Raw genomic sequence first — 22,568 nt, forward strand, 5'->3', positions numbered from 1 at the left:
TTCTCTCAGGTGGCCAGCACCAGAACGAGAGGACACAGCCTCAGGCTGCACCAGGGGAGATTTAGGCTCGAGATGAGGAGAAAGTTCTTCACTGAGAGAGTCATTGGACACTGGAATGGGCTGCCCAGGGAGGTGGTGGAGTCGCCATCCCTGGAGCTGTTCAAGGCAAGGTTGGACGTGGCACTTGGTGCCATGGTCTAGCCTTGAGCTCTGTGGTAAAGGGTTGGACTTGATGATCTGTGAGGTCTCTTCCAACCCTGATGATACTGTGATACTGTGATACTGGGATCTACGGGTTACAATAAAACAATGCCTTGTTAAAAGTAGGCAAACTGCATTTTATTTACATAAAATAAATACATTTTAAAGTTGGCAATAGTTTCAACAGCCATTTCATGTGCTTAACTGAGCACATCTGAAACGGAGGCTTTCTTGCAGGATAAGTTCTAGCTATCTGTAACTTACAGCTTGCTAATAATACAAAGTGCCTGCTGCAAAGATTTTAGCTTAGTGTATCTCAGAGCCTCTCTGCTGTCCCTGCACAAGCTGAACTTCAGCTGTGAAACTTCTTTCTGCTCAAAAGCAGTTGTTTGGAACTTTGAGGAGTGCAATTGCCTCATGAAGGGTCTCATTCCATCCTATCATCTCAGGCTCTTTTAAGGTCTTACTTCCCATATATATATCTGTATCCTGGAATTTATTCTTTAATGGTTAGCTCTTCATTTTGCCTTTTTTTTTTTTTTTTTTTTAATGATATATTATGTGCCAGCAGGACAAGGGAGGTTATTCTTCCCCTGTACTCGGCACTGGTTAGGCCACACCTTGAGTGCTGTGTCCAGTTTTGGGCCCCTCAATTCAGGAGAGATGTTGAGATACTGTAACTTGTCCAGAAAAGGGTGATGAAGTTGGTGAGGGGCCTGGAACACAGCCCTTAGAGGAGAGGCTGAGGGAGCTGGAGGTGTGCAGCCTGGAGAAGAGGAGGCTCAGGGGTGACCTCATTGCTGTCTACAACTACCTGAAGGGAGGCTGTAACCAGGTGGGGTTGGTCTCTTCTGCCAGGCATCCAGCAACAGAACAAGAGGACACAGTTTCAAGTTGTGTTGGGGGAGATATAGGCCAGATGTTAGGAGGAAGTTGTTGGCAGAGAGAGTGATTTGCATTGGAATGGGCTGCCCAGGGAAGTGGTGGAGTCACCATCTCTGAAGGTATTGAAGAAAAGCCTGGCTGAGGCACTTAGTGCCATGGTCTAGTTGATTAGATAGGGCTGGATGCTAGGTTGGCCTGGATGATCTTGGAGGTCTCTTCCAACCTGGCTGATTCTATTCTATTCTCTACAGAACATCAATCTATTTGCTGCCAAAATAGCACCTTGGAGTTCTGTTTAATCTCAGTTTCCTTTTTATTCCCACAGAACTTTTAATTAATCTGATGTTTGAGGAAGACTAACTTGGAGGAGCAGTCCCCAGGACAGCTGGGCATGCAGCATCAGATTAGTGTGCAGCACAGGGAGCAAACTGGTCACTTGAAGCAGATCAATAAAAAACAACTGAGGAATGGAAGGTGCACCCATGGCATGTGTCCTCCACTATGAGCTGAACTGTGGAGCACAGAACCTGTCAAGACTGAATCTTGTGTGTGACAAGTTTATTTGCAGTCATCAGTACAGCAGGAAAGCAGGAGAGATGCAACGTATCTGAATTGAAGGAAGGCCAGGAAATGGAAGGGAAGGTTCAAAAGGTTTGTGTTTAAGGTTAGCATCTATGTTAACTGTAGGACAGGCTGCAAAAAGAAACATTTCAGAAACATGCAGTAAAATGAAGCCCCATAGGTACCAACTGCTACTTTGATTAGAGCAGGATTTCAAAGCCATTGCCACTTAGTTTACTGTTGTGAAGGATGTTGCATGCAAGCAGAGTGGTTTCCTTTTCAACCGAAGCCAAATCAACGTCTCATTAGCCTCTTTTCCTGCCTCCTCCTCATTTACCCCAACTGTGTGAGCTATTACATCAGTGTGGATGCTGAAAACTTAGTTCAAAAACTACCTGGATACATTCATGAAACAAAAATGCATCATGAGCTATTAAATGCAAAACTCACCTCTGGTTATCTGTGAGAGGAGGTCCCTGAAGATAAAGGAGGTATTCTGAAATGTTTGCTTTGTTCTTACACTCTGCTTTATGTATCTTCTCTTGGTCCCTGAGGCATGGCACTGAGGTGGTGTTCTACTCTTTCTGGTACCTATTTTGTTATACCCTTGAATTCACTTATTCCTGGCTGTTTATTGGTGTTTTTGCTGTTGGTAATCTCATTGTTTTGGGCTCAGTGTCAGTCGCTCCTGGATCCATAAGATGATGGGGTTTCATCACTATGGCAGTGTTATGTGCTAGAAGTGCAAAGCTCTGTGTAGACAACTGACCAAGCATGTCACAAATTATCTCTATAATGTGACATCTCTAGTCACACTGCCTTCTGCAAAGCAGAAATTGAAGTGACACTAGAAGTCTGAGTGTTTGCTATGTGAACAAACTGTTCAAAACTTCCCCACTGAAGCCATGGTGAAGCTTTTTGGCTTTTCAGGGAGAGAGGGTAGAACACAAATCACAATTACCTCAGCTGTTATGTTCATGAGAATGAACGAAGGCAGGGGAGGAGAAAGGAAGGAAGGAAGGAAGGAAGGAAGGAAGGAAGGAAGGAAGGAAGGAAGGAAGGAAGGAAGGAAGGAAGGAAGGAAGGAAGGAAGGAAGGAAGGAAGGAAGGAAGGAAGGAAGGACAGCGAGCTTTCATAGAGCTTCTGAGGAAGATAGACAAATGCTACACGAACATGTTTAGAGCCAGAGATGTTGAGATACTGGAATATATCCAGAGAAGGGCAACAGAACTGGTGAGGGGCCTGGAACACAGCCCAATGAGGAGAGGCTGAGGCAGCTGGAGTTGTTTAGCCTGGAGAAGAGGAGGCTCAGGGCAGATGTCATTGCTCTCTACAACTACCTGAAGGGAGGTTGTAGCCAGGTGGGGTTGGTCTCTCCTGCCAGGCAACCAGCAACAGAAGAAGGGGACACAGTCTCAAGTTGTGCTGGGGGAGGTATAAGCTTGATTTTAGGAGGAAGTTGTTGGCAGAGAGAGTGATTGGCATTGGAATGGGCTGCCCAGGGAGGTGGTGGAGTCGCTGTCCCTGGAGGTGTTCAAGAAGAGTGGATGAGGCACTTAGTGCCATGGTCTGGTTGACTGGCCAGGGCTGGGTGCTAGGTTGGACTGCATGATCTTGGAGATCTTTTCCAACCTGGTTGATTCTATGATTCTATGATCTACAGATGGTAGAATGCTCCAGGCTCTGAAGTGACCTCCCTTTTCATCCAGTTGGCTTCAGCACTGAATATGGGTTCAAAATATAAAGAATATGGACCTCATACCATACAGCATCCCATATTTTCAAGGCAGGTTCAGCTAAAATCCACCCACAAATACATGAGTCATAACTCAGAAGCACACTTCAGTGTAGACATATCCTGAGTCACTTCCATCTCAGAAGCTTATAAATATTTAGTTAGCCACTTAGCTTTTAATTTAGCAGAACAACAAAGATTCATTAAACAGATCTCCAGAATTATCTATCACTGGCAAACTTCTTAAATATGTCCAACCTTACACATTCCTTTTAATTTCTATACAACTCAGAATTATTTGACACATATAACTTTAAAAGTAGAACTAAGAATTAATTTCTCCTTCTGTAATTAATTGCATCTGTTTCAGATACTAGCATTTGTTCATTGGAAGAAGGTAGCAGTAACTGGTGAACCTTAGTAAGGACATGTCTCCCGTGATGTGGAGCAGCATGTAGCTGTTCCTAAAAATCACTGTCAATCTCCTAGTCCAGCAGACCATGCTGGGATCAGTGGGGATGCACCTGGAAACATAAATATGTTAAATGGAAAGTACATGAATACATATGGTTGCTCAGAGAAGGTGTGGACATCTCATCCCTGGAAATGCTTAAGACCAGGCTGGATGAGGCTTTGAGCAACCTGGTCTAGTAAGAAGTGTCTCTGCTTATGACAAGGGAATTGGAACTAAATGATCTTCAAGGTCTCTTCAGCTCAAGCCATTGTATGATTCTCTGATTTTTTTGAAGAACCATCTGAGGTTTGCTTGAATCTCTGCATTTTTGGCAGTGGCAGGAGGGGAGGAGAATGGTCATATTTAAGGAAGGAAGCATTAGGAAAACCTAACTGTTAGTGTTTTATAAAGTGATACATTCGTTGTTATGACTACAAGTGTTTGAGTTAAAAATAATTGTTATATAAAAACGTGATTCTTGTGTTTACATCTCTCCAATTAACAGGTTCACCCAGACTTCAGCCCCTGGTTGCTTTACAGAGCAGCTTTCACTGCAAACTCTGCAGACTGCTGGAGTCCCATGAATCACATCCTGAGCAGCAGCACTCTGGCAGAGCTGTTTAACCCTGCGACTGAAAGGCAATCAGCAGACGTGCAAACCAGTTTGGCTTGGTGAGTTCTTTTCTCCCCTTGGTCAGCAGTATTTTTGCTGCTTGCTGTTTTGTTTGATTGATTTTTATTTCAGTAGTTCACCCAGGCAGATGCCACATATTGGTTGTTTTAAATTTTGATAAACCAAAAAAGGTCTATTAATGTCTTCGCTGTACTGTAGGAAAAAGTACTGTATCTTTCTCTATATGACATGGACAATAGGTTCCTTTTTCCTGCAGTCTAGGTAGAAGACTTGGCATCCTCACCAACAGGGAAATTGTTGGTGCAAGAACATGTGGGTAGTGGCAGAACTAATGTCTGTCAGGAAGAATAGAGAAGTAGGTAAACTTGGCAATGGCACAAAGAAAAGGATCATGTAAAGACCAAGGCAACGGAATAATTCTTTTAGCCTCAATATAGGTGATAGTAGGAGGAAAGCCTTCCCAAAGGAAGAGTTTTGCAACTACAAAGGCAGAAACCAACCCCCAACATCACCTTCAAAAACCCTCAGATCCTAAAGAAATGAGATGGAGAGCTAAGTTTTCTTTCACTGTAATGTATATTCTTATTATCCTGAAGTTGCCATTCATGCTATTTACTGTACCATGAAGGGCTTGATCAAAAGCAAGCGTCACAGGGAGCAGAACCCTGATGAACAACCAGCCTCACAGAGCTGACTTGTTATTTTCCAGTGAATAATAAAGAGCTTAGCTAGAACATTTATTATGCCATTATCAGAGCAAAGTACCAAAACAAGAGCTGATGCTGATGTTGATAGCAACTCAGAACACTACACAACCAATCAACATTGTATTAGTGCTTTTGGAAGGTTTGAAATATGAGGAGTTTCTACTTAGTTTAACAAATAGAGGTATTTTTTTTAAACTGGGGGTGATTCTTTTTCTCAAAGAACAAATTAACATTCTGAAAACTATCCTGTAGAAGATTCACAATTGTACAAGGTCTTAGAATACTAAGTTTTATGAAGTAGCTGGTGGCATGGCTATGAGTTGGTTTGAAATGCCATTGCTTTGCAGACCCATCTGCCTGTTCTTGTTTTCCTATGCTTGATTAAAATTACTGCCTGACTTGGACCAGGTGGGGATTCTGCCTGACTCATGTATATTCATAGCATTTTAAAGAGATTTTTTTAACCTGGGGAATTGAGCAGAGGATTGTCTGCTTAGGTCTGTATGAATATGCATTCCACGTCATCTTCATGTGCAGCAATCATGAGGTCAGAAATACAGGCTGTGGTAGGAAGGAAAAGCAATTTCTTCTCTGAGCAACCTGTTCCAGTGCTTCATCACCTGCATCTGGCAGAATTTCTTGCTGATGTCTAATGCAGCTTCCATTTTGAAGCCATTACCCCTTGTCCTCTCACTCCATACTTTTGTGTAAAGTCCCTCTCCAGCTCCCTTCAGAAACTGGAAAGCCTCCCTAGAACGATCTCCAGGATGAACAACCCCAACTCTTTCAGCCTGTCTTCTTCACAGCAGAGGTGCTCCACTCCTCTGATCATCTAATGGGCCTCCTCTGGAACCTGGTTTTCATCATTAGCTGCATCACTGTCAGAGACTAATACAGCAACAGATGTTTAATGGAGCATTTTAATGATGCCACATTTATTAAAGTACATCATCTGCATCCTATTGTGATTTTGGTGGCATAGCAGAGAAGATGAATGCAGTGGTGGCATAAGTACCAGAAAGTTGCACATTCTGACAGCTTTCCCTAGCTCCTTGTGATTGTTAGCTACAGCCCTTTGCAACTGGAATAAGCACTAAAAGTCAAAACAGAACAAGCAGCTACTAATAGTCAGTAAGGCCTCAATGTTTACATATAAACATAATTCCTGAAAACACTTCAAAATCTGAAAGTATGAGTCTGTCTCCTGATTCCATGTCTTGTTTTAATTTTTACTTTTTCTCTTTTTTATTTTTTCCTTCTCCTTGGAGTGTTTGTAGGAAAGAAAACATTCATTACCAGTGGTATTTCCTTAGAAAAAGAATCAGTGATATCTGTTGAGGTAAATCCCTTTCCTTCCTATTTTGCTCTGCAGCTGTTTGCAGTTCAGCCCTTACTGCATTTTGGGTGCTCTGGCACATCTCCTCCTTTCCAGTACAGGAAGCTGTGAAGTCAGCCTTTTTGTCATTTTGGAAGGAAAAATCCAGTATTTGCAAAGGATCACACAGGGTTTTTTTAACTGCAGAAGTAGCATCAGACTGCAAAGATTGCATCCCAGCTTTTTGTGCTTTTAGCATTGTTCATGCCTGAGTCAGGAAGAAATTCTTCTCCATGAGAGTAGTGAGGCACTGGGACAGGTTGCCCAGAGAAATTTTGGAGGTTCCAGGCCTGGAAGTGTTGAAAGGCAGGTTGGATGGGACCTTGACCAATCGGGTCTAGTAGGAGGTGTCCTTGTGTATGACAGGGGTGATTGGAACTAGATGATCTTTAAATTCCCTTCCAACTGAATCCAGTCTATGATTCAGTGATTCACAAAAACAGTCACCCTTTTCAGAACCAGATAGCAATCTTTCTTCCCTGGCTTATATATTTTAAGTCAAGCTCCTTTGCAGTTGCTTTAGCAAAACAAGTTCGGTTTGTTTACATCCTGGCTCTTAAGAGGCCGCCCGTACTTCCATTGTGATGGTTTTCTCTGCGGAGGGGTAGTTGATAACCTCCCGTGGCTTTGCAGCGACATCTCGTGGCCTCACTGACCTGGAAACGTGTCCGAGATTCGAAGGCCTCATGTGAATTAAGTATTTCATACCATGAGGAGGTAGAATACCCTTTGAAAACCAATTCATGCACTGTGTTTATGTAGAGAAGTGGCATTGTCAACATGGTCAGCAACTGGACCAAAACAAGAAAGTTAGAAATTATTTCAGAACCTAAGGACAATTCACAGATTCACAAACTGCGTCAGGTTGGAAGAGACCCTCAAAGTTCATCTTGTCCAACCACCTCAAACTACATCAGGCTACCCAGAGCCACATCAAGGAGATCTCAGATGTCTCCCTGATATTTTTTTTTTATTTATTATTTTAACAAGAATTTCTACTATATGAAAGTATTTTCTTCTCCCTCATGATATATGAACAGCCTCCATTAAAAAACCAACCAACCAAAAAACCCAACCACCCCACAACAGTTAAAAATCTACTGTAAAAGTCCACCTTTTTTTTTTTTGTTCCTGGTGTAACTGATCCAAGATGTCATGTCAAAGAAACAGGTAAAAGCATTCCAAACAGAACAAGACTTTTATACATTGACAACCTATGTTTCATTCAGTAAGCATTTACGTGACCAAATGCAACAGAAAACTCTCCAAGCTGCCTTAATAAGTTTGAAAATCATGGAAAAAAATGTAGAGAAGTTATTGAAGAGGTTAATACTTTTTGAAATTAGCTGAGACAAAGTGAACAGCTGGTCTCAGGTTAATGTTGCTGTTGTACTTCTTTTAGATAGACTTATGCACTTACATTTGAAGTTTCCAGCTTCAGGTTCTAATATTGATTTGTTTTGAACATTTTTGAGCATTCAGTAAAAAGTTCTTCATATGAAAAACACCCACATATAATGGATAAGACAAAATCCAGACTGTTGGGGAAGACTCCCATTCTTTCACCAGAGCACAGATGTGAAGGGCAGCACTTCACTTGGGAGGGCATTACTTGAGAGTCTTTATGCAGCTTTGGAGTATTTTTCTGCACAACACACCATGCTTTGGTGTGAGGCCTTACTGCATTTTATCAATGAGCCCTAAAATCCTGTACTCCTGTTCCAGTATCTAGGCATAGATGCACAAAGCCCAAGACTGTCACAACTGGTAGCTGTGACATTGTCAGGCTCTTACATAGCGATTTTTCTTTTTCAGAAGAGGAGTACTGTAGATATTTGCCCTTCTTGAGGCTGCAAACTTTGAACAGTACATTGAGACAAACATCTTAAATTGCTGTTGTAAACATCTAGTCACATATTGTCTAGGGAACAAATATAACAAAGATCTCAAATAATTTATCTCAGGCTAAAGTAAAAGAAGAGGAAATCTAAAATGGGAGAATTCTCTCCTCACGTTTAAACACTCACCATCTAAACAGCAGTGCACCTTCTGGCTTGTAAGTACCTGAGGCCACGCAAACTAAACTAGGGCCACAATCTAAAGTAGCAGTATACAACAGATCCACAGTCTGTCAACCCTTAGTTTACAGAAATTAATTTGTGTCCTTTGAAGTAGAGCAGTATTCTTGCAAGGAGGAGAGTGGAAGAGGGCACTGTGATATTCTGACTTCCAAAGCTTGTGTGGAAGAGCAGTGTGTGACTAAACCTCTAAAGAGGGAACAAAGAGAATTCACACAGGAATCACAATAAAATGCTGGGGATTTATCCCTAGCTAAAAAACCTCTGCTGTGTGGTTCTTGTTTGATGTGAAGTAATGAATCATCAGTAGCAGAAGGATGGGAAAATGGTATCTGTGCAGAGAATAGGGAGCTTTCAGGCTGAAATTTGCAGCCTCTTCCAAAATGAAGAACACTGAGTGGAGAGCTTTCCAATGGCTTCCCCAAGTGAGCTCACTGCAGGAAGGGGGTGGACTAGATGACCTTTAAAGTTACCTTTCAACCTAAAGCATTCTTTGATGCTGTGATTCTGTGAATCCTGTACCTTTGAGCCTTCTGCCTGCAGGAACACTACTGTCCCAGTGACTGGTCTTCATGGCAGGGTCTGCTCATGCTTCCCTCTAAACTTAGCCCAGCTGTGCAACACGCAAAGCAAATTCAAGCCTCATTGATAAGAAGTGCCTCAGAATAAGGAAAATTGCTGTTATGCAGAGGATTTACATGTCCAGGGATTCATCTGCGTGTCTCCTCTTTATCCTCCACACCCTTCCCAGGCACTTAGAAAGGATCAATTCTCCAACAGCAATGGGCTTAAAATGCCGAGTGTAGGATGTATTTCTCTGCAGGCAATTCCATACACTCCCAATAAATTCCATATCCATTTTCTGCATAGATTTTGTTCAACAGAGGTAGAAATCAGCCATGGGTGGAAGCTGTTCTATGTAGTTCCTCAGTGGAAGCACACTATTAAGACAGAGCACTGCACTGTTAAAAGAGAGCACCCTGACTGATTCTATGATTCTGTGTCTCTGAAGGATTTCAGTGATGACACTGGACTTTGGTGTAGAATTAAATTTACCTGCTAACTGTACTAGTATTCTTTCAGTGAATTGCACTTGAAAGTAATTGCACTAGGATGTAGCTGCGTTTTGGTAATGCCTTTCAGATCTCATGTTTCTCATCATGCTGCCTTTGCAGCTTGGTTTGCTCAGTGCCAGTCACACAGAGGTTTTAAGCTGAGGCTATCTTCTCAAACACTTTGTAACTAGAAGTTCCTGTGTTATTAAAACCATGTTACCTCCCAGACTTAGTTCAGCTTTTCTGGAAAGTCATCATCTGGAAGTCAGCCTGAGATCCAGCTGCATCACATGGATTTTCCCTGCCTTCAGAAACGATCTGTTCCACTGCTTTGGAGGTTTCTGGGTCCTGGGAGCAGGGACTGCCCAGCGTATCACCACTGCTGTTGCAGTGAAGAGGGGAGGCTATGTCAGAGGGCTGATCCGAGGGTTTGCCTGCAGCAGGTGGCAGGGGCATAGACAGAGGAAGATTCATCATGTAGAACACGTTGCCCAGACGTCGGGACACCTTTAAAGACAAAAGCACAATTGCAGCAGTTGCTCCTTGAAGCAGTCTTAAAGCCATTCAACATCAAGGTGACTGTCATGTAGCAATGCCAAAGACATCCAGGAGACCCCAAAACCACTTCAGAGTTACCAGTGGTTAGTGAAAGTTTTCCCATTTTCCCTCTCCTGTTTCTCTAGGCTTAGGTTGTTGTGGAGGAGCTTGGCAGTACTCAGCTTGGGAAATGGCCCAGTATGCCAGGCCTGACAGGAGGCTTATCTTGCTCTCTAGGTGCTGTGGCATCCAGGGACAGAGGGGAAGCAAACTGCCAGCCAAGAGCAGGGAAGGTGATTTTAATGTCAGAAGAGTGAAAGAGAGCAAGAATTTAAAGAAAATTAGAAGAACCAGGCAACAGCAGAAAGAGTTGATAACTCTGGAGCAAATTAAGAGCAGAAAACTTTAAACCTAGAGGGACAGTCTGTCCCTGAAACTTGTACAACTCTATTCCTAGGAAGGCTGTGGAAACCTCTGCGTGGCAAGTTTTAAAAGCCAGGCTGGAGCAAAAGCAAGTATGTGTCAGAGCAGTTCTTACCAGCTGGGAAGGGAAAAGAGGAGTGAAATGGAGTTAATTCATCAAACATCTTTTCCATGTCCAGCCTCAGCCTAGTCTCTAGTGCCGTTATATCCTGACTCCTCCGTGTCTCTCAAACTATCAGCCCCTGCCTTCCCTTAGTATCTCACTGTGTGCTGTTGTATCACACAGGGAAGGAAAACTAAACTATGCTGGAGTAATTTCTCCTCCGAGTTACCTTGTCAATGAGGAAAAAAAAGTGTTTTAGTGTGGAAAGTTTTCATCCTGTTAGCTTCTGAGTCTTTCACATCTCTGTGACTTGCCATCTTGGCACACACTTAGTAGTCATACCTGAGAGCGGATTTTTAGTGCCGGTCCAAGTTTTAATCCCATTGTATCCAAGAGATGTTCTTCTGTTAGCAGTGGGAGGGTTTCTCCATCAATGGCATGGTCTTTAAATATCTTATGAAATGATAAAACACATCATGCTGTGCTAAAACAGAACTTTACAGGTTATTATTTTGTGTTTAATCCTGAGGCACAGACAGTGAAAGAAGGAAACTTTAGTTCTGTGTTTATCTCCTAACCACAGCATGTTCAGGTGTGTGGGTATCAGCACATTTGCCTGTGGCTTATCCACTTGTTCTTGGCAATGTTTCACTGTAACTTGGTTATTTTTATATTTTAGGAAGTGAGCAGCATGCTACCAATGAAAGCATGGTGTTGATCTCACTAAGGTTTAAGATTTCAACCTCTTTTCTTCCATTTCTGCTGATATTTCATTTTTCGAATGGAACGAGGCTTTTAAGAGCAGGACACGATGCCTGTAAGAGTAGGTGGGTTATACCAGTATCCAAGGATGCAAAGTTGCTTTAATCTGCATTAAAAATGTGCTGAAAATGTGGAGAAAAAAATTAAGGTGCTTTTCTTACACTATTGTTTTGCTGCTGGTCCTCCTGCTATATGTCATGACCAGTGACTCCAAATTGCAGCAGAGCTCCACATAAATAAATAGGTCCTTATCAATGTCTACAGGGAGTGGGTTAAGAGGATAGGGGCAGACTCTTTTCAGTGGTGCCCAGAGATAGGACAATGGGCACAAATTGGAACAGAGGAAGTTCCACCTAAGCATAAGGAAAACTTTGAGGGTGTCAGAGTACTGGAGCAGGCTGTCCAGAGGTGTTGTGGCGTGTCCCTCTCTGCAGTCTTTCAAAACTCACCTGGATGTGATCCTGGACAACCTGCTCTGGGTGACCCTGCTTTAGCAAGGAGGCTGGACTAGATTATAGAATTATAGAATCAGCCAGGTTGGAAGAGACCTCCAAGATCATCCAGTCCAACCTATGACCCAGCTCTGTCCAGTCAACTGGACCATGGCACTAAGTGCCTCATCCGGTCTTTTTTTGAACACCTCCAGGGATAGTGACTCCACCACTTCCCTGGGCAGCATCTCCAGAGGTCCCTTCCAACCCTTACCATTCTGTGATTCTGTGTAACCTCTCAGAGCATGGACTGGCTTCCCCTTTAAGAAACAAGTGGCTTCATGTGACAAGGCACAATGCAAACTATTGTGTTTGTAACTGTGCCAAGCAGTTATCCTGTAGCATTTACATTTGCTTGGTGACCTTTAAGCCTTGGAGGCCCTAAATACCACAAAATGTGATGAATGTTTATAATCACCTGGGCATAATCTGAGCAGCCTGGGAGGCTGACAATGAAGTTGTAAACGTCATCAACTGTCCACTTGCGAATGTCTTCAACAGAAGAAATGTCTTCTCCATTCAGGATCAGGCCATGTGCTCCTTTGAGGGGGAAACACAAGTGTTACGTTCATAGAGCTTTGCTGGTAAATCAATAATTGTGATCATGAGGATTTTTACACTTCTCCAGAACCTAATCTGCTAAGAGTGTGTGATCACAAGAGAGATACAGGAGTCCTAGACAGCAAAATCACCAGGCAGCCTCAACAGCTAATTCTGGAAAGTTTTCTCTGGGTCGTTTGGTTTGATGCTGGCACTGCACATACCAGTCACTACACATACAAACCACACTGCATTACCCAATGCTTTTGATTCCTTAAACATTGCTGTTATTTTGACTTGACTAATATGTCAGTAGAACAGAATCAAGCCTTTGCTAGCTCATAAGGCCTACTGTGAGTTAGCTGGACATCTAGAAATGTTATGGGCAGAAGAGAGGCTACCTTAAAATTTGATTCAGCAGTTTTGTTTATTTTTAATTGAAATTCCTTTGCAGACAGGAACTGCATCCTTAGAATCATAAATCATGGAACTGTTGAGGTTGGAAGAGATCTTTGAGATCATCAAGTCCAACTGCTTGCCTGTAGCTCAGAATACTACCACTACTGCTAAGCTACTACAGCTAAAACACATCCCTAAGCACCACACCCACTTAATGTGCATTTTAGTGACATGGTTTAGAGGTGGACCTGCCATTGTGGGTTAACAGTTGGACTCGGTGGTCTTAAAAGTCTCTCCCATCCTAAATGATGCCATGTTTCTGTGATTCTGTATGTATTAGTGATACAGTGTGTCTTTGGTAGGTGATCCAGCCTGTTCTCATTTCAGGTAATGGAAAGTTTTGCAGGGCTCATCCACTAGGTTTGGTGCCTTTAACAAGAACTGCAAAGCTTCAGGAACAGTGATTCTTGCATGTTGGCTGGAGGGACCTGTATCTCAGGGATAAGTCTGCTCCTAAATGAGTGCAGCATTTAAGGGATGTCTTGTCTTGTTTGACAGACACAAGGATTGATCAGTAGATTGTGTGTTGTCACATTTCCCACCCACAACAACCAAGAGAGGAGAGAATGAAGCATGTTGAACAGAATTGTGGAGAGCCTCAAAGTGCTGCTAAGTTGACAACTTAGGGGTGACAATTGTGTTGTCCCTAGATATTGATACAAATGCAGGATGACATCCTACAGCAGTTTAACACATGATCATTAGGACAGTTAGGAGTCTGCTTTGTGACTTTTTGCTGTGAAATTGCTTTATCCTCTCAGGTAAAACACTGATTCATAGAATAGAATAGAATCAACCAGGTTGGAAGAGACGTCCAAGATCATCCAGTCCGACCAGTTGACTGGCTAGGGCTGGGTGATAGGTTGGACTGGATGATCTTGGAGGTCTCTTCCAACCTGGTTGATTCTATGATTCTATGATTCTATGACCTATCCCCCAGCCCTAGCCAGTCAACTAGACCATGGCACTAAGTGCCTCAGACAGGCTTTTCTTGAGCACTTCCAGGGACGGTGCCTCCACCACCTCCCCGGGCAGCCCATTCCAATGCCAATCACTCTCTCTGTGAAGAACTTCCTCCTAATATCCAGCCTATACTTTCCCCAGCACAACTTGAGACTGTGTCCCCTTGTTCTGTTGCTGGTTGCCTGGGAGAAGAGACCAACCCCCACCTAGCTACAATGTCCCTTCAGGTAGTTGTAGACAGCAATGAGGTCTGCCCTGAGCCTCCTCCAGGCTAAACAACTCCAGCTGCCTCAGCCTCTCCTCATAGGGTTTGTGTTCCAGGCCTTTTACCAGCTTTGTCGCCCTTCTCTGGACACCTTCCAGCACCTCAACATCTCTCTTGAATTGAGGGGCCCAGAACTGCTACCTAAGGTGCTGAAACCTCCCTTACACAAGCAAGCAGTGCAGTTTGCAGGTAGAGAAAACCACTCTTTGGTTGGATTGGTCACGTTATTACTGTCTGCATCACATGAATTTTACATTTAGTTGCCCTGCTTCTATCATGAAAAAAAAAAAACAACTTAAAATGGAGGGAAGAATTAAGAGAGTAAGTCAGTAAAAATTGAACACTTTGGACATGCCATTAACTGTAATCTGGAAGCTTGACAAACCTGCAGGTAGCAATGGGTTGTTGGGTACTGGAAATCCATATGGTAATGCTGAGAATGGGATTGCAGGAGGGTACATGTACTTGTCATCAAAAGCAGCACAGGAGCTATTAGATTCCTTCTCATTTGTGTTGCTGCAGCTGTTGGTTTCAGTAGAGATTTCATGAGTAGCACAGTTTTTTCTCAAGCCTTGTTCAAACTCTTTACAGTTTTTGGCAACTGCAGATGGTTCAGTCTGGTTTTTGCTTTGTTCATGTTTGTTTGTTGACTCCACCTCTGTTTCTTTCTTGTCTTCTTTCTCATCATCTGCTGCAGCTGCTGCAGGGTCTGTGGTTTTGTCATCAGCTGGGTTCTTTGTGCCATTAGCACTACAGTCTGTGGGTTTGTGATTTCCAGCTCTTCTCCCTGGTCGCCGTCCCCTCTCTCTTTGCAGAGTGCTGACTGGAGGGTATGGGCTGGTTGCCATGAGCATGGTGTTGCCATGAATTTCATCAAGGGTGGTCCGATGCACGTACAAGTCACTGGGAAGGTGGCCTTCAGGGAGCCTGTGCCTGCCACGGAAAGTAAGGGGGCTGGCTGGCATCCCATGATAAAGGAAAGGTGCCTCGAGGCCCAGCAGCCCTTTCCGATGAGCTTTCTCCATTTCTTTTTGCTGAAAAATAGCACTCATCTCCATTTCCATTCTAAGAGACACAGACAAAAAGCAGTTAGGGCCTCTCACTTCCTTCATTGCCTCTTTTTTTCTTTCTTTTTTCCCAGCAGTAGATTAAAATTCAGATAATTGAGTAGGTAAGAATGCTGCTTTTCGCTTTCCCCTCTATTGCTCAGTGAGAGGTCACAAATTTCAGATGAATCATAGAATCATAGAATCAGCCAGGTTGGAAGAGACCTCCAAGATCATCCAGTCCAACCTATCCCCCAGCCCTAGCCAATCAACTAGACCATGGCACTAAGTGCCCCATACAGTCTTTTATTGACCACCCCCAGAGATGGTGACTCCACCACCTCCCTGGGCAGCCCATTCCAATGCCAATCACTCTCTCTGCCAACAACTTCCTCCTAACATCCAGCCTAGACCTCCCCTGGCATAACTTGAGACTGTGTCCCTTGTTCTGTTGCTGCTTGCCTGGCAGAAGAGACCAACTCTCACCTGGCCACATAGATGGAATGCAAACCTGGCTGTATTTAATGTGATGCCAGGTACATACAGTAAACTATAGAGAAGAGAAAATATTTCTTCCATGTGATGCCTCTGGACAGTATTTCAGACAAAAACATGTTATTTGTGTTGGCAGTCCAGGCATTCTTGCAGTGATTACACTCCCTTGGGATTTGGAAAGTTGTCTCCAAGGTTATAAAGGTCAGAGACTAAACAAAATCAGTGATTTACCTTGCCCATCAGTAAATTATACTGAGCACTGGGAACAGCAGGGATACTGTATGTGATAAAGAACTGGAATTATATTGTGTATGGAACCTATGCATTGAGGGTAAGATAATGTGAGTATATCTCTTGAGCAACATCCATAGTGCTTGGTACCTTAGCATGGCTCTAAGAGTGTGAAAGGGTAAGATCCTGGTGGTAAGTATTAAATTGATCTTACTCTTGGTGGGTAAAACCAGTGCTCCAAAGGCTGTGCCAGCTTCCAGCCCCTGGCATATCAGGCAGGAGGGCTTAGCAGTGAGATATGGAGAGTACAAGGAGTAGGGTTTGCCTGCATTCTACCAGCCTGCACTGTGATTAGCTTTCTCTGGAGCCAAGCTAATAAACATAGAGAAAACTAGAGCTCCTAGAGCTCCACAGCTTCAGCTAGAGCTGGTAGGTGGGAGAAGTGAGCCAGTCTGCCAAATCCAAACCAGAAATGGCTCATCCTGCCTTTCTTGCTTGCAGGAGCTTTCACTGAGACTTCTACATTATTACTTGGAAAAGGGTTTGTGAGGGCAGCCATATCTTTAAAGAACATAAAGATCTGCCATAAGGATAACAGGTCAGTGAGTCTGATTTTGAAGAGACATCTCATTAATGTGAGATTGCTGAAGAAAATAATCTGGGAAGAGGTATCTATTCATCTGGTTGTTGGGGTGGTGGGGAGAGGAATTACATAACACAGCTTTCAGAGCTTTTTCTGTGCAGCAACCTCAAGTTATTAATGTGCTGCTTTCAGAGAGCCAGTGAAAGTGTTTTGTCTATGTATTGTGTCCTTGTACATCTTGCCCAATTGTCATTGCTCACACACAGCTCTTGAGGTGAAGCAGAGAGTGTTACTTTCCTGACTACTCCAGATAAGATTGTCTGTTCCCAGGGATCACTAAGCTTTGGTGTGAGGCAGAATCCCTTGGAGAACAAGGATTTGGGCCCAAGTGCCCAGCAGCACAGCTGCAGCAAACACAGGAGATTGTTTGCCAGCACCTGGTGTAAAAGGTTAACTCATGGCTTTCCTTGTTTTTCTCACTTTCCCCCTGCCCCCATTTAATTTGTTCTGTGAAATACACTGATGATGCAAGTCTTGTGCTTGGAGGAGTTCAGTAATCAGACTTTTGCTGACTAAAGAGCTCGAAACAGTTCAGTTGTAATTCTCTTCTCTCGAGATGCCTGCTCAGAATTTATCTGTTCTTTGCTCTCACTTTTTCTGTGAGGAGTGCTGCCACTCAGTACTGTGCTGAAACCCAGTGCAGGAGTGGCTGAGGTTTGGAGATCTTCTATGGAAATGGTGTGGCTGTGAGGGAATGCACTAGCAGTTACTTAATTAGCTGTTTACACTGAAACTGGACTCTATAGTAACCCTGGCAGTCAGACTACTTGGTTAAACTAGGAAAGTGGTCCACCCTGGCAGGGTGGAGATGTAGCTATTCATCCCAAGGGCCTAGCTTTAGAGGTTTACAATGTTGTGTGTGATAGTACACAGCTGTGGGGTTTGAATTTTTCTGACTTATGGTAACTTCAGGGTGTTTGGATCCTGAATTCGAGGGCTGGGGCTGAAGTTTCTAGCTTGTTTTTTTCTTTAACCAAGATGAGGGAGTTACTTCTTTTTCTTGTATCATTGTAAGGCTAAAAAGCAGAGTAGGGGCAAGCAGAAAATTCAGTAGCTTCATACCTTAAGAAATAGGCAACGGTGCTTCACTTCTCTGGGTGATTTAAGAAAGCATCTGGATCACTGTAAATAAAACCCTGACCAAAGGTCTGTGTCTTAATAATTTCCAGCTGCCTTTGCTGCCCTAAGCCTGGCATGCCCTTGGAACAAAGCTTGCTGTTGATTACCTGGCAATATTTTGCTTTTGAACCAGTTCTTGTCTTCTGGCCACAGCTTCCATGGATTCTGGTTGCAGAAAACTATATCCTTAAAGGGAGGGGAAGGAAAAAAAAAATAAAGCCAGCTGTAAAATAGTTTCCTCAGGCAAATGCATAACCTCCCAAGTTATGCAGAGACATGTTAAAAAGCTTTTTAAGGTTTGAACATGCTTCACTAGGAGGCTGATATAACTTCAAGTTATATCCTGTTTGTGTTTGTGCTTTGGTGAGAATGTGGAGCAGAAATATGAGGTTCAGCACTGGTGCTTGCAGGATCACATCTGCAGTTAGGTATATCTGCCATTCTCCACAAAGGAGAGACACAGCAGCATGGGTTTACTTGGTTACATGTCTTTGAAGTGCACACAGCTGCTCAGAAAATAATACTACATGGCATCTAGACAAAGCAAACCTGCTCCTTCAAAACTGTTTTCAGCCTAGATGCCATGTCATTTTAAATGGCATTTCCTCTTGAGGGAGTTTCTTATTTGAGATCCACTTTGGGGAGGGGAGAAGCTGAAGGCAGAAACTCTTAATGATAAATCACAGAATCATAGAATGGCTTAGGTTGGAAGGGACCTCACAGTTCCAGCCCCCTGCCATAGGCACTGACACCTCTCTGGGCACACCTCCTCATCAGGAGGGCTGTAGCAGACTCCTACTATGATGCCACCTTCCCCTGCTGTCCCTTTAACCTGTACCCGTCAGCTCTGTGTTTCTCAGTTGCACACCCTTAAGTGGAGCTCAATGGACTCTCATTTATCATTGATGTAAAGGGCCACGCCGCCCCTCCCCTTGTCCCCTGCCTGTCCCTCCTGAAGAGTCCATAGCCATCTATCCCCAAGCTCCATCCCACCATGTCTGAGTGATGCCAATGACATCATAACCCTGTAGACTTGCACATATTTGCAATTCTTATTTCAGTTGTGCCTTTATTGGAGCTGACTTGCTGACTGACTTTCCCTTACCCTGATCTTTGGGAACTCTTCTCTCAGTCTGTACCCAACCCTAGAGTCAGATCCCACTTGTTCATGCTCAGGCATCTCCGTAGCTGTCAACCTATCTCTACCTCATGTCTTCACTACCACATGATGTTTTCCTGCTGGCAGCTACTACCTGAAGGGGATCTGGCTTGTCTCTGCAAGAATTTGACTGCATTATTTTGTCCCCAGCATGCTTCTGGGGAGCAGGTTGAGAGCCCTTACTAGTCCCCCATTGTATAGGGTTAACACTCCTGGGGGAGTGACCCTGAACCTGACCCTAGGGGTCTTGGCCCCTCCTCAGGGGTGGGCCACACTCCAGGTGATGGTTAGCCCACTCCCCCCACTTCCTGCGGTATAAAAGAGACAGGAGTTTCCTGTCTCTTCCCTTTTTTTTTCTCCTTTACCTGCGTTCATGATCACACACACACTGATACTGCATACCAGCCACGAGGCAGAGACACCATCACACACTCGGGTTGTATCCATCCCTGTTTGTATTTTGTTGTTTTCCCTTCCTTATCCTTTGTAAACTCCCCTACCTCCAATCCCTTTTTCTAAGTTAATGTTAAACTTTTCCTTTTTAACTTCCAAATCGAGTGAGATTGATTTATCTGGGTGTCCCTACCTTTATCTCTCTCCCTGTCTTTTGGGGAAAGGAGGGGGAAGAGGGGAGGGCGCTCTATAAATTCTATAAATTGTCATTGGGTCTACCAAATTTATAAGAGTCTCTGGGAACTTACATTTGAACCCAAGACACCCATTGGTCCCACACTGGTGTGTCCTCCCACACCTTGCCACATGGAAGCCTGATGACTTTATCCCCCTCCCCCTTCACATCCCGTTTAAAGGCCTGCCAACTAGCCCTGCAATTTCCTCGGCAAAGAACCTCTTTCCCGTTGAAGAGAGGTGTCTCCTGTTTGGAGACATGTGGCATTGAGAATTCATTCACATACCTCCAAGAAAGAACTTGAAGCTGTGACCTCTTTGTCTAGACTGCTGTGTAATTTCTGAGCAGCTTGACGTGTGTGCCACAGTTGTGTGGCCACGCTGTGAAATCCAGCCTTTTCCTTAGAGCTCTGCCCTGTAATTCTGAGCCTGGATTAAAAGGATTTGTAGTTCTACCTGAGTAAAACGGTGTGTGGTACAACGATTAAAGAATGCCACTGGTAAAGCAACCTTGAAACAGCCAGTGCTCAGATATGAGCAAGAGTTAAATGTAGCAAAGTGACTCATTTGTTTAGCTACAGTCTTCTGTTAGGTGTGAAAATGCTTGGAAAATACAAAAAGAGAGAGAATAGAAACATGCAGATTGTTTTGAAAACAGTGTCTTTAACAAAAGGCTCTTTAGACTTAAACTGGCCCAGTTTTGAATCTCTGTCAGGCAGACTGCCTGCTCTTAGTGAGGCTGTTTTTCCAGGGAAAATAAAGGGTTACTGCTGATAAACCTCTGGAACACGAGTAGGTGCTGTTGGCTTTCTCCTTCACACGCCCTCACTTCTCATAAGGCTGGCTTACCTGCGCCTGGGTACACACGGTTGGAAAGGATGTTTGGCATGTTTGCGTGTGGTGGGACCGTGGGCCCCAGGTGGGATGTGATGTGGATTTGTCTTGGGTCAGCTGATGCCATCATTTCAGCTGAGGGTAACAGATCCCTGAGAGGACAAAAATACATTGAGACATGCAAAGGTCATTATTTAATTAAGAGTAATCTAATATCTTTATATGCTCAGTTGCAGCACATGCTCAGTTATTCTTTAACTACAGTGTTATAAGAGAGAAACGGAGCAAAATACCTGTCCACCAGTCGAGGCTCAAACTGGGAGGGAATGGCCTGCATTCTCTGCTGGCTTGCACTCATCAGCTGCGGGTTCACTGCCATCAACTGATTCCTCATTAGCATCTCTTGCCGCTGCCGCAGTTCTGACACAAAGCACACACGGTTCTGTTGTCAGTGTGGCGAACCGGGAAGCGATTCTGTCTGCAGTGCAACTTTACCAGGAAAAAACAGTGTCCTTTTTTGATGCCCCACCTCCCCCCACAAGTGCCAGCATTTTAATGTGTTAGCAAACCACACTTCTTTTTTTTTCCTGCTTTAGTAGCAACAACTACAAAGGTGTTCACTGCCACCTTGACCACTTTGTTTACATAATAATGTAGATTTATACAATCAAGCTGCAGTAAAACTAAACAGGATGAGCACAGTCAAGGGTGCAAAAGGACAATTTACAATCAACAGTAATTTGTATAGCACTATGGAACAGAAGAGAATAGCTGTGAATGTTAAGTTCTCTGCTTCAGAGAGTTTTCATTTCTAAGAGTTTTATTTTTAGAAATAAACTTTATTAGCTGGAACCTGCCTTGTTATGAGACAGCAGCTCTAGAAAGAAGAGCCTGCAGTGGTGAGCCAGAACATTACAATGTCCACCTATGGCTTTTGTTGCTGTGCAATCTTGCCTCTTCTTCCAGATGCTTGAAGCTTGAGGAAGGCAGATATAGACTGGGTATTAGGAGGAAATTCGTTACAGTAGGAGTGGTGAGACACGGGAACAGGCTGCCCAGGGACGTCATGGATGTCCCCTCCTTGGAGGTGTTCAAGGCCAGGGTGGATGAGGCCTTAAGCAACCTGGTGTAGGGGAAGGTGTCTCTGCTAATGCCAGGGGAGTTGGAACTAGATGATCTTTAAGGTCCCTTTCAACCCAAATCATTCTGTAAATCCATGAATCTGCAAATCTCTTAATCGAATTCTGCGTGCCAAGACTCAGCTGTGTTAACTTTTAATTACCATAAGAGAAATGTTCCTCCAGTTACTCCAAAGGGAAATCTGAAGACATTAAACCTGCTGGTGACTGTTTCTTGTATGTTGTGCAGACATTAGCAGTCCTACAAACAAATGTGCAGTTGGATTTCTTCCTGCTTACCTCCTGCTGTCATGCCACTTGCTAAGCGGTACAAATGCTTTTCTTCTAGTGTTCCTTGTTCCCCCAGGATAGACATTTTTCTCATGTGATCTCGTGGGGTCATGCTACAAGGAGACAGCAACAACTTGTCTGTGGTAAAGAACCGAAGCAGCAGACCCAAAGGACAGAATAAGACACTCAGCAATGTAAGAAACAGAGCAGGTTACACGAGTTACTTATCAGATAAGCAAGTGGTCCCTCTGTCTGTCACAGCCCTACCCTTCAGTGCTTGTGGATTGCATTGGTTACCACATAAAAACTTTCAGGTTTCAGGATAATGCAAATGTTGCCCTTGTTTATAGTGAGTTGTTTAGTGTCCTTGGGTCTTGGAAAATCAGGATGTTGGGAAACACCAGCTGCTGGATGTAATTAAGCCAAAGTCTTTTGCCTGCAGCCCTGAGAACAATTATGGGCTCATACTTGGGCAGGCAGCTTTATTTGGGAATTCTATTAGTTTGGAGTCCTGTCTACTGTAAACTAAGTGAAACAGATGGAAAGAAATGGTAGAAATAGGCTGTTCCAAATGACATCAGCCTCTTAAACAGCCAAATAAAGTAAAATAGGTACAAGAACATGCTTTGCAGTGAGGAAAACAGTGATAAAAGCAGTAAGGCTCAGATTAATTGTCCATGTATATACAGGTAAATAAAGCCAGGTGAAAAGTAGAAATCTAAACCAAAAAGTAAACCACTACCAATGTACAGCTGAACAGCTGTCCTGTCATTGAG

At 43.6% G+C, this 22,568-nt stretch overlaps 1 protein-coding gene across 1 annotated transcript; it reads right to left on the reverse strand.

Annotated features, from left to right (window-relative positions):
* Nucleotides 1–9,920: 9,920 nt before the first annotated feature.
* On the reverse strand, nucleotides 9,921–21,904 carry SAMD7 (sterile alpha motif domain containing 7). The gene is made up of 8 exons (XM_064165536.1): nucleotides 21,802–21,904; nucleotides 20,677–20,803; nucleotides 20,399–20,535; nucleotides 17,871–17,949; nucleotides 14,615–15,294; nucleotides 12,421–12,542; nucleotides 11,092–11,202; nucleotides 9,921–10,193 (listed from the first exon to the last, which is right to left on the reverse strand). Exons 1-8 carry the CDS (start codon nucleotides 21,902–21,904, stop codon nucleotides 9,921–9,923), a joined length of 1,632 nt encoding a protein of 543 aa, XP_064021606.1.
* Nucleotides 21,905–22,568: the final 664 nt, after the last annotated feature.

The sequence above is a fragment of the Pogoniulus pusillus genome, chromosome 26, assembly GCF_015220805.1.
Source record: "Pogoniulus pusillus isolate bPogPus1 chromosome 26, bPogPus1.pri, whole genome shotgun sequence".
Classification (NCBI taxonomy): Eukaryota; Metazoa; Chordata; class Aves; order Piciformes; family Lybiidae; genus Pogoniulus; species Pogoniulus pusillus.

Excerpts from the sequence above, each read along its gene's own strand:
- SAMD7 (XM_064165536.1), bottom strand. The coding sequence starts at position 21,904 with ATGACCCCACGAGATCACATGAGAAAAATGTCTATCCTGGGGGAACAA. Across the intron at positions 20,536-20,676 it reads GAGCCTCGACTGGTGGACAG|GGATCTGTTACCCTCAGCTG; the intron begins GTATTTTGCTCC and ends TTGTCCTCTCAG. Across the intron at positions 12,543-14,614 it reads CAACCCATTGCTACCTGCAG|GAGCACATGGCCTGATCCTG; the intron begins GTTTGTCAAGCT and ends TCCCCCTCAAAG.